The following is a 12,349-nucleotide window of genomic DNA, read 5'->3' as shown; positions in this document are numbered from 1 at the left end:
AATATTTTAATTTTTTAGAAAATGGCAATAAAAGGCTAAATTAATTGTCGAACGCTTTGAGTTGAACGCGTTCACTGAATTTCGTTCTTAAATTGTCATCAAAGTATTGCATAAAATTCAACCGATTGTAATTTTGGAGTGTTGAGAACTACAACTGCCTATTATTTTGATTGCACAAAACAAGAGAATGATAGTTTTGTTTTGAATTGTTTGTGTTTGTTATTAAAAGTAATAAGTCTGAGGATACATAATTCATTTAATTGTAATTACTATTTTTCAATAAAGTGTAAAAATAACAAAGTCAGATGTTTTTAAATTGCATGTAGGCATGTGTTGAAGAAACGTGCTTTCTTTGCTAACATCTTACCTCCTAAGCTATCATATTTCCGTCGTGATTCTATTTATTACCTTTTAATTTTGTCATCCTAAATATTGTTGCTCAATTATTATTATTAAATTAATTTATTCTTATGTCCATTTTCCCTGAAAACACGAAACCTGTTGAATTAAGCTTTGACTGAAATAGTTGAGACATATTGCTTTGTTATTTAATTAACTCCCCAGTAGAGAACTGTGCTGTTTTTTGTAAAACATTTTGGACTTGCATAACGAAAGAGTTTAAAGACATAACATATTTTGTTCAAAGGAGATCTTCCTGAGATTTGTCAATATTTTCTTTTAACTGTTGTTTCCTCACTGGTTGCAAAAAAATATTCTATTATAATGGCAGAATTTTAACTAGGGGAAGATTTCTGTGTCATGATTTGCTGCAGTCTTGAAAACTTCCAGGCAATGGTCTGTGAGAAAAAAAAGGAATCAGAAGGGGACTAACTTAAAGGGTATAACTTAGCCACCCTAGGTTAAAATCCATTTGGCGTCTTGGCAATTATAAATGATGTGACAGATAACAATACAAAAATACTCCCTTAATTAGCTAACGAAAAATAAATAACTGAGAACTTAATTTTTCTTATAGATATTCACCTTTTGGTAGATCTTTGCACCAACAATAATTGCTAAGGTGCCATCTTTTTTTTTATTTGGAAATATTTAAAAAAATAATTTGTTGAGATTTGTCCACTAGTGGGTATAAGTTAAACTCTTCAAGTTGGTCATTTTTGTGATTTTTTTTAATTTTCTCATAAGCTACTGCCTGGTTGGTGCTAAAAATTAGTAATTTTTTTTTGTGAAGGTAGGGTTACGAAAATCAATCCTACTTTTGCATATACTGATATTGCAATGTTGTTTGTACAAAATAGTTAATTAACATTTTCTCAATGTTTCTTTTTTCCCTTGTATATGTTTGATATTCTTTAATCGCAGAAGTTTGCATTTTTAGATGGCACATTTTACAGATTAAATTATTTAAACTTTTCATTCGATGGTCACCATTTTCAGTATTTATGATATTTTTTTGATGAAAAGTTGAAGCCATGCTAAAATGTTTAATCTTTGGATGCAATATCTTCTACTAAATAAGTATTTAAATGTTTTACAACAGCTTTTTATAAAAGTTTCATTAGCTTTCCTTGACTATTTTTCTAATCAACCTAAAGTATCCCCATTGGACAATTGAAAAAAACAATCTGTTTCGTAGGGATATATGCTGGAAGAAAAGAATTCAAAATGCAATTTTCCTTATATTAATTTTGTAATTGATTCTTAGTGGTGCATTACAAATAAATAAAATTTACTGTTTTATCAATATATAGATATATGTAAAAATATTGATATATATATCTATATGAGTTCTATATACTTGCAGCTTATGCGTAGTTAATAAAACTTATTAATTATTTTCGTTTTTCTCTTTGTTTTTATTGTGCTATGTTATAGTGATCGTATTTAAAGCAGCTTTAGCGCTTGATATTATCTACTATTACCTTACTTCCGTTTTCTTTTTGTTTCCGTTTTTAGTTCGGTTTTGTTTTTATTGTGCTATATATATATATTAATGCATGCCATATCTGAGAAATCAACATAAATTTGTCTGGAAGATTAAGCAGAACCTAATCAAAGACTAGAAATGTCAAATATTGAGTTAAACTTTGAATCTCATTGTTCTGTTTGGTTGCTAAATTAATTTTATATTTGTTTTTACCTAGATATTTTTTTAAAACTTTGTCTTCTTTTTCAGAAAAGGAATGGATTGTTCAGGGGAAACTTCTAAAACAAATGAAACTTCTATAAGAGAGATGGCTAACTCTATTGGAAAAAGTAAATTTTTTTTTTATGTAAAAGAAGTTGTTTTCAATGCTAACAAGTATTTGACAGCTTTAACCATGGAAACTGTCCATAAAAAAGAGTAAAGCATTCCTGCATTCTAGAGGGCTCATGGAGGTTAAGGCTAGGCAATTTTATAATCAATGAAAGAATTTTGGCAACATGGTCAATCCCGTGTCAAAATTCCGGTGACATTATCACAGAACATTACAGAGTTCTCGCAAAAAAATATTTCCTTTGGGAAGTAAGAAAATTTTGGTTATCTATTCTGCCAAAATTTTCAAAAAAAAAAATTTTTTTTTCCAGCAGAATTATATTTAAGAGATGCTTTTTTTACGCATCTGAGGGGAAAGAAATGCACACAATATTTCTAGTATCATTTGAGAATAACAAAAATTTCATAATGTCTGGCTTGAGCTAGAATTTCAAGTATATAAAATAAAAAAAGAATTGCAAAAATTTAAAAGATAGTTCACTGCAGAAATCCTGATTTTTCTCTCAATTTTTTTTTTTTAAAAAAAAAGAGCACTATATTTTCCATTTTGTTAAAATATGACTCTGAGTTGGGATTTGTTTCAAATTTGCATTTGTAGCAAAAAAATTAATCAGTATTTGTCCCCTTTTTTGTGACTGAAATAAAATCGATCCAATACTAAAATATTACGCAACTACAAATCAGGCTTTTGAGTCTTCATTTTATTGCACACAAATGACGTTTACTAATTTGTAAATATATGTAGTGTTTTGATAGTTTTTTTGCAAATTATTGCTAGAAAACACAATTTTTTTTATTGCTCAAAGTTCAAATCACAGGTTCAAGAAATCACTCTGTGACACCCTCTGCTTGCGTCGATGTCATCGTTAATATGTGCAGTGTTATAGTTCTTTTGACAGTCTTTGCTACAAAAGTTTAAATATTTTTTTTAAAACAAAAATCGTAAAGTTTCTTTATACAATTTTATTACTTGTGAAACTCAAATCACTTAATTTACTATTAACTTTTAATCTCACAATGTGAGTTACCCCTTTTTGAAGAGTTTGATTCATGTGAGTTTCTCACGATCTTTTTTACGGTAATTTCTTCTACAGATTTCTCGATTTTTTATTATTTTCTTAATGTAATGACGATTTAGAAAATAAAATAATTAAGTGTGCTTTTTCCCCTACAAAATGCAAGAATATTGCCTATGATATTTCAGTAAAAATAATTTAGCATATTCAATTTAAAAAATTATAACGCTTTTATTTTATCCAAGTATGTTTTTTTTTTTTGGCAAACACAATGCTATTGTAACTTTAAATTAGTAACATAATATTATTAAAAGTGTCTTGTAGAAGTGTGTTATTTAAAGTGCAAATTATATATAATCCTTTGTATTAATATTTGTGCTATTATTATGTTTTCCATTTCTTTTTTCAATTAATCCAGTGTTATTCATTCATGCAATTTTATAAAGACTTTAAAGTTTTCGAAACGAAAACTTGCTAATCCTAACAACAACAACAATAAAAAATCCTTCTATTTAACTAATGTCTCTATTTTATACAAAATAATTGTCTGAAACAGTTTTTCATTGATGTCACCCTGTGCATTCTTACTGAACCTACTATAACCTAATTATAATTGCATCATACTCTTCTTTTATACGTTTTTTGGTATATTTAAGTGTGAAAAATAAACCTTTTAATAAGTGTAATGACAGTTTTATAATTAGAATAATATCATCTTTTGCATTTAAATAAATTCATTTATAATATAAAAGCCTGGTAGCAGAACCCCTCTGGTGTGACTGCAGGCTTAGCAGATTATTTTTCATCCCAGATTTTTTTTTAATGATAAAAAACTTCTGAGAAATCAAGGAATTAAGATCAATAAAAAATAAACGAATTTTCTATCCTCTTTTGATTAAAATAAGAAATAATTTCCTTCATTTTAAATCTGATACCAAAAATAAACGTTCTCAATTCCGTTCCACAGACATTTGTATTTTTTTTTCTACATTTATATTAAATAAGGTCAAAGTGAAATGTTTTATTCTGTAACCTTTAAATCTATAACTACCAACTAAAAAATAACCAATTTCTGCTCTTGTAACATTAAATCTTACATTGTTCTGGTTATTGTTTTCTTTGTCTGCAAAATATCTAAAATTGTATGGTAATGAATTTCATTTGAAATTTTTTTAAATAGTCATGAACCAAAAGCACCATTAAATACTTTTCTAATAATTCTTCCCTTTTAAATTAAAAGGTATTTTTATACGTTGTCATTTCCTTATTGCGTTATTATGTACAGCCATACCTTATTTTCTTGGGCAAAATTAAAGTAATATTGTATAAAATTAAAAAATTTTTTTAGACAGTATGAAGTTTTTGTATGATTTCTTAAATATCTAATAGTTGTACATTTTGCTACATGTATGGTAAATTATAAGCTTTATTTTAACAATACTGATCTCTATGTGCCTGCATTTGGTTTTGCGCTTATGAAGACAGTGTTGCATATTGACTCTGTAAAATCTGCTGCTGTGTCCTAAAGTATGAAGAATCATTTATAGTTAGGTGAATATTTTTTGAAGTCTAAGTTAAAATATATTTGATTCTGCTTTAAATTAAAAACAAAGTTGTCTTCTTTCAAAACCATTCTTATTGTTTAGCACTATGAGATTTTACAATCATAAGTCAATGTATCAAATAGTCATTAATTTTAATTTAAAAAAATTTGCCAACATGTTTAAGAACAGTTCAGGGAATAGATTTAGATGATTACCTAGCGCTGTCGGAAATCAATTTGATCAATTATGTTCTTTAAAGTTAATTCAGTTTTGAAATTTTAACTATTTGTAATATTCTAATTTTTTTTTTTCAGTTTTAATATTATTACGATAATGTATTGTTGTATAATGAGTTTTAGAATTTTATGTTTACGAGTTAGTAATATTTTTCAGAATTGTAATTTATAACACATGATTTTTTAAAGATTTCAGTGTATTTCTGAGCAAAATATTTAAAAACGTAGTTAGTATGCTTTGCTTTCCCCAGAACCACTAAAACTCTAAACAAACAAGCCCCCAAGGCAGTGTTTCCCAAAGTGTGGTACGCGTACCCCCAGGGGTACGGGAACAGTTTAGTGGGGGTATGTGTTCTCATGGGAATTATCTTACAACAAACTAAAATTACAAAAAAAATTATTTAAAATCACAGCTAGCCATGAAAATTTACTATGACATGTATTTCTATTGGCTATTTTTTGAAGAGTTAACAGTTAATAATTAGTGGTGTTAACAGCCAGTTGTGATTTTTATTTTTTGTGCATATTTTTAATAGTAAAAAATACATTCATTTTTTTATTAGTGTTACAACAGCATTATGAAAAATTTGCAAAAGGGACACAAAAGTCATAAGTTTGGGAAACACTGCCGTAAGGGAATAGAAATACGAGTTTTTAAAGTAGTACTAAATGGTAAATGAGGAACTATTCGTGATATGCAAAAGTGATATAATGAAATTTAATAATTTTCTCTCTGGTCTTTTAATTTTCTTGACTAATTGTGTAATATTTTATCACTAGTTACATGACCCATTTTATTCTTTTTAAGGTTTACAAGATGGAAATCAGCCTAGTTGTAGCACCCAGTTAGAAAAAAATATTATAGAGCAAGTTTCTGGAACTTTTGCTGATGTTAGCATCTCAAATAATTCAAAGCCAGTATCTTTAATCGTTCTGGGAATGGCTGGATCTGGCAAAACAACTTTTGTCCAAAGAATAACATCCCATCTCCATGCTAAGCAAACTCCACCTTATGTCATCAACCTTGATCCTGCTTGTCACACTGTACCTTTTCCTGCAAACATAGATATTAGAGATACAGTTAAATATAAAGACATAATGAAACAATATTCACTTGGACCTAATGGTGGAATAATGACAGCATTGAATTTATTTTCTACTAGATTTGACCAAGTTATGAGCTTTATTGACAAAAATAGTTCGAAATGCAAATATGTCATATTTGACACGCCTGGTCAAATTGAAGTGTTTACTTGGTCGGCTTCAGGTATGATTATTACTGAAGCTGTATCATCTACTTACCCTACTGTTATTGTATATGTTATGGATATTGTAAGAAGTTCAAAGCCAGTAACTTTCATGTCAAATATGCTATATGCTTGTAGCATTTTGTATAAGACAAAACTTCCATTTGTGGTCGTACTAAACAAAACAGATGTTCTAGATTGTTCTTTTGCTATTGAGTGGATGCGAGATTTTGAAGCATTTCAAGAAGCTTTGGAAACTGATACTTCTTATGTTTCTAACCTGACTCATTCCATGAGCCTAGTCTTAGATGAATTTTATAGTGATCTTCGAGCTGTTGGCGTTTCGTCTCATTCTGGTTCTGGTGTTGATGATTTCTTTAAGAAAGTGGGTGAAGCAGCAAAGGAATATGAAACTGTGTATAAACCAGAATATGAAAAGATGTTGCAAAAGAGAAAAGAATCTGAAAAATCGAAACAGGATAAAGAAATTAAACGACTGAAGAAAGATTTAGGTAAATATATAGATGTGGGTTGGGTAAATACCCAGTGGGTAGGGTATTTATAAATATTTATTTACCCCTTCCTTGGGTAGATACCCAAATTCAGGGTATTTCTATTTTCTTGCTCTTTTTGAAGCATTTAAAATCAATTTGTCTTACTTAAAATTCTGAGAACAACATAACTATCTTTAATTTTCAAAAATGAACTTTAAACTTAGATATATCAGTTCCAGAAAAATATTTCAAAAGAACTACAAATACCTAAGGGAGAAGCTACATTGTGGCATTAAAAAAGTAATGTAAAAAGTTTGCATTGTATAAAATAAAGTAGGAATTTATATTAAAAATCAGTTGTTCAAAGTTGCTCATTTTTCAAAAGAAATAATTTTTCCGATGCAATGGACTAAACTGGATTAAATCAAAGATATTCTAAATGAGCGCAAAAAATATTATTAATTGTAAAAATTAAAATTTATTAAAACTAAGTTTTATACTGTTTTTTTTTTCCTTTCATTTATATTGAGTTAATAAGTCTAATATAAATGATAAACTAAAACTACAAATTACATATCTAAATTTTTTAAAAAATTAATTCAAAAAACCATTTCGTTTAAACCGAATTTTTCCTTTTTTAAGAAAATGTAGTTAGTTTAAAATTCTTCGATATTTTGTTTTTCTGTATAGATTCTATTTTATCGAAAATAATAAAGTTAATTTTATTTTTAAAAATTACTCATAATTGTGACATTTCAAGCTTTCATTTTAGTCGAAAGAGATAATGAATTATTTAATTTTTATATTGAGTTTTTTTTCAAATGATGAGAGCTAAAAACTCTTCATCCTTAAAACACAAGACAATTCATACTCTAAAACAGTGTTTCTTATCCTCTTTGATATAATGGACCCCTTTTTTAAGAAGTCACAGATCACCCCCCTGTGAAAAAAATAATTGCAAAAAACATGGATTATTAGAAAACATTTAATTATATTATTTTAATAGTATATAAAATTTTTAAAATTAAAATTTTTAATGTGAAGGTTGCTGCTGATTTTCCTTAATTAATAAATTGAATTGGGGGATGGTTTTCGACAAGCAACATGCATATCATGTTCAATATTCAATCGATTTCGATGTTATGTTTTTATTGTCACAAGTGTGGAAAATCCTGCTTCTCAAAGATGCACTGTAGCAAACGGAATTATAGCTGCCATAGCTCGCTTTGCAAGCAATGCAATGGGTAGGCATCCAAACATTTTAAAAATTAGGAGCAGTCAGTGGACCCCCAAAATATAACTCATGGACCCCTTAGGGGTTCATGAACCACAGGTTAAGAAACCCTGCTCTAAAATAAAGGTAGTTCGTTTAACTGAATTTAGTCTTATACTTTTAAAGTGTTATTTACTGTTTTTTATCCTATATAAAAAGCATTTAACTAAGTTATAGTATATTGATTATCAATATTGTTCTTACATTTCTAATATTGTTCTATGTTTTTAATTAAGTTAATAATATTACATTTTAATTAAATAATTTTTTAATTTAAAATCTTCTTATTTATTTGTGTTAAAAATGCATCTTGTGATTGGTAATATGAAACAGTTTTTAGTGATAAGTTTTGTCGATACAAAAATTAATTTAAGTATAAGAAGAAGAAAAAACTATAGACATAAACCTTAACTGTTTATATTTTAGTTTAATAAATAGCATTTTATTCATTTATTTCATTACAAAAACAACAAGTTGAAGGAAAATAAACTTTATGCATGCTAATTATCAATTAAGAGTAAAAAATATATAATGCAAGTAAAGCTTATTTCAATAATTACATATTTGTTATTTGCAGGATTTTGTTATATACATTTTCACTTTATATGTCCTAATCAGGCTGAAGTTCGTGACTTTCAATTTAAATTTTTTTTTTTAATTGAGAACATTTGATATATATTTAATTAACAGAAATATATTTAATAAATATTTTTTTTCATTCCAGTAAAAAATATTAAAATTCTGATCAGGAAGAAAATGATAAAATTATATAAATCCTTGATATATGATAAAATATAAAAATCCTTGCTTAGAGTTGTTCTATTATTTATACATACAATTTTTAATTGAGAAAAAAAAGTAATTTTTTTCCCAGAGCATTTTTTCCTGTAAAAGAAAAAGCTTTTCGATCTCATTTAAACCGAGTATACCAAAATACTGAAACATTCAACCTATCATATATTTTATACCCCTTTGAAAACCATGCTAACATTCAGCGATATGCATTGATCATTATTATTCAAAAAGATATAATTAAATATGGATCAAATAATTAATTATGTTTTATTCGTATGCAGGAAGAGTTTCGTATGATAAATTTTTTAAAAATAAATTTGCATAAAATTTGAGTAAATTTTTGTATATCAAAAATATATTCCTACCAAAACTTTCTTTGTTTATATGTTGCTTTTAAAACCACAAATATTAGGAATTATGATTCGAAGTGTAAATTTAAAGAAGATTAAACCATAACCGCTCTCATATAAAAAAAATTAAAAAAAAAAAAAAACGATTTTAATAGTTTATATGTTTAGTTGAATAAATTTTTATTCATAATAATTGACAAATTAAGTATTAATAATGTAAGCAAAACTTGTCTAAAATATATATAATTTGGTACAAAGAAAAATATAATCATTGAATTTTCAATAAAATTGATAAACACAAAGGTGTTTTTGAATTTTGGTACCTGGGTAATTACCTAGTGTATTTACCTCAAGCTCTAAAACCAAGTATTTTACATCCATAGGTAAAGGTTCTGAAGTGGAATTGAAAAAAGATGATGATGAAAGTAATCTGAAGAGTGTTCTTGATGATCCTATTTATGTCCAACAAGGTATGGAGGACGATGACACATCTGATGAGGACTGGACGACAGGGAAACTGACTTATGGAGATAATGATTAAGAAATAAAGTGAATTTTATAATTTGCCTTTTTTCATATATTTTGTACGAATTTCTTTTGCAAAAACATTTAAAAAGAAATTTTTTTTAATAGAAATCATATCTAATAGAAATGAATTTAATTAAATCTTAAAATGTTTTTTATCAGTATAAAATTTTGATATGTATTTTTTATGTTTAAAAAAAAGTGGAGTTATAAAAGTTAATGTAGGTAATGGTATCGAGTCTTATTTATTGGTGTTAACAAATCAGGGGTCTGTCTAGGTTTTTCTGAGAGGTACCTATTTTGCGAAAATGTAAACATAATTCGTGAAAAATTAAAAATTATATTAAAAAATCAACAGAAAAATATGGTAAATATATGGATTTATCGTTTCTTAAGGAATACAAAAATAAAATGCGTGAAGTATGAAATCGGCGAAAAGCGCACAGTATGCCTTCTGATATATCTTGGCCGCCTCTCCACAGCTCACACTCTCTCTCTCCGTCGGTTCGTGAGTAACTAGCTAGCAGTTAGGCATGTTCTTGCCTGCCGGTTACTCATTTGCAGCTTTTTCTATGTTGCTTGAATGTTACAATTGTTATATTTTATTTATGCTAAAATGTTAGTTAAATTTACCAAGTTTTTTCAGTGCTAATAAAGATAGTTGTTTATTTGAACTGGGAGTGTTTATGGAGTGACACGACATAAACCTGTAGTGCTTTTTCATGAACACTTTCACGTGGAGTCAGATTCTTCCCAGAGTTACCAAATATACCAACCGCCACAATCTCTAAATTCATAATGGGAAAAAAGTAATGGGTCGACGGGTTATAATATGAAACAGTCAACATTTTTCGGCGGTGTTATTCAGAAATATTTAAATTGCAATCTAAGAAGATTTAAAGGGTCCCACAGTGGACTGATCGTTAAGAATCGAATTCAAGAATCAGTGTGCGTCGGGACCTAAGGTGTGCGGTATTGGTCCTCGTTAAACTGTTCTACCGTAAAGTACTCGACTTCGCATGAAGGTCGTCGGGCTACCGAAGCGGGGGTGCCATCCCCTTTGCAGGGGATCAAAATTGTGATGGCATGTCTTCGGATCATCCTCAGGGATGTTTCCCAGACCGTCACCAATAGCCCATTGTGCTGCTCTAGGCCGACGTAAATGAATAACAATTAAAGGAAACGTAATATTTATTTAAATGGTGTTTTGTTTTTAATGCAGTAACTACTAAATAAACAATGCAAATTATTTTATTATTGTTGCAAGGAAATAATATGACTAATTCAAATTAAACAGCAAATTCTTCTGATGTATCATGCAATATCCAAATCTTACATCACCTATAAAAAACGTTAAAAAAATAATAATAGTATATGCACATATCAAAAATTATTTTCAATAAGATCTTGGTTTTTCTGACGGGCCTTTCTTTTCTGGTTAAGGTCTAACAGAAACGCTTTTTCGGGTAGCGAATTTCAAGATATTTAATCAGTGTGTTGCTGTCTGGGGGTTGATAAAATTCTGTCTTTTGCTTTCCCTCTGTGATCTTTATAAAGCTTTTAATTTATGTTTACTTAATATTTAAAAATAATACAGTCAAGAACATGCAGATCAACGTATAAGTAATTTGGTATGTATTGCGAAATTTATGACAGCATAGTTGTCTAGTGAAATGTCATAATAAAATGAGTGGTTAATTTACTATCCATTCAATAATATTTTTATGTGTATTTTATTTAATAACTTAAACTTTTTGTGTTTTTCCATAATTTTGAAATTTTACCACCAAAATATTAAATATATATTTTTTTATGTTAGATTCTTTTCAATAATAATTTATTTTGCGTGGTTTGCATAATTTAGGTAGTTCTGAAATTGTGGTTTAATGCAGTATTGCATTTAGATAAAACTTATCATGTTTTAAAAAAAAATTTTTTTTGAATAATCATTAAATCTATTCATTATGGTATTTAAGCATACCATAATATAAAAATATTTCATGTTTGATCCTATTTTAGGTGTAATTTAACATTTGAAATATTTATATTCTTTCACTTAGCTGAAGGCTGAGGTCCACGTATGTGTATCGAAAATTATTAGCCCCCTGGCAGTATAATTCAGATTTTGTTTATCTTATGAATTATTCAGTAAAATATAAATTTGGAACTGAGAAATATTTTTGTCGCTGTATTTCTTCATACTTCAGTAGTAAAGAGGATAAAGTTTTATTAGGATAAGCAGGGGTCGCATTCCCCCTAAAATTCATAAAATTCCTAAAAGTATGTGCAAACCCTAAAATTCCTAAAAATCTGATAAAATTTTGTTGGTGTTCCTAAAAAATTAGAGTTATAGGCTAAATATAAATAAAAAAGCAATAATCTAAAATATAAGAATTTAACTACATTATTTAAAACTGTTTTAATTTTGCCACATGGGAATTCTGATCCTGAGAGAGGTTTTTCGATAAATAAAGCAATGCTTAATGTGAGTCACCATGAGAATACTATTATGTCTCTTAGACTAATCAAAGATACCATTCGAAATTATGGAGGAGTGTTGAAGATCACCACAACACTATTGAGGGCAGTAAAAGAATCTCACAAATCATATCAAGAATATATTAGAAAAATGATCATTCTCAGTGAAGTAA

General features: G+C 27.8%; 2 protein-coding genes across 11 annotated transcripts in view; one reads left to right on the top strand and one right to left on the bottom strand.

Annotated features, from left to right (window-relative positions):
- Positions 1-48: 48 nt before the first annotated feature.
- LOC107456638 (GPN-loop GTPase 1) lies at positions 49-9,735 on the top strand. Of its 7 annotated transcripts, none has more exons than XM_071181640.1 (4): positions 49-322; positions 2,138-2,217; positions 5,823-6,773; positions 9,557-9,735. In XM_071181640.1, exons 1-4 carry the CDS (start codon positions 306-308, stop codon positions 9,712-9,714), a joined length of 1,206 nt encoding a protein of 401 aa, XP_071037741.1. In that variant the 5' UTR covers positions 49-305; the 3' UTR covers positions 9,715-9,735. The 7 variants fall into 7 exon arrangements, with proteins under 7 accessions (XP_071037741.1, XP_015930032.2, XP_015930031.2 ...); XM_016074546.3 differs by having other exon boundaries at positions 50-228; XM_016074545.4 differs by having other exon boundaries at positions 50-262.
- Positions 9,736-10,933: 1,198 nt separating this feature from the next.
- Positions 10,934-12,349, bottom strand: part of LOC139425735 (uncharacterized) — an 8,925-nt gene continuing 7,509 nt past the window's right edge. For all 4 annotated transcript variants that reach the window (XM_071181664.1, XM_071181669.1, XM_071181670.1 and 1 more), the window contains one exon: positions 10,934-11,039. In XM_071181664.1, the coding sequence (XP_071037765.1) occupies positions 11,036-11,039 (4 nt within the window). In that variant the 3' untranslated portion in view covers positions 10,934-11,035. The remainder of the gene's footprint in view (positions 11,040-12,349) is intronic.

This window comes from Parasteatoda tepidariorum, chromosome 1, assembly GCF_043381705.1.
Source record: "Parasteatoda tepidariorum isolate YZ-2023 chromosome 1, CAS_Ptep_4.0, whole genome shotgun sequence".
In the NCBI taxonomy this organism is placed as follows: Eukaryota; Metazoa; Arthropoda; class Arachnida; order Araneae; family Theridiidae; genus Parasteatoda; species Parasteatoda tepidariorum.
The sequence above is the reverse complement of the archived record's forward strand: the minus strand, read 5'-3'. Positions and strand labels throughout refer to the sequence as shown.

Coding starts and splice junctions, on each gene's coding strand:
- LOC107456638 (XM_071181640.1), top strand. Junction 2,218..5,822: donor GGCTAACTCTATTGGAAAAA/GTAAATTTTTTT, acceptor ATTCTTTTTAAG/GTTTACAAGATGGAAATCAG. Junction 6,774..9,556: donor ACGACTGAAGAAAGATTTAG/GTAAATATATAG, acceptor TTACATCCATAG/GTAAAGGTTCTGAAGTGGAA.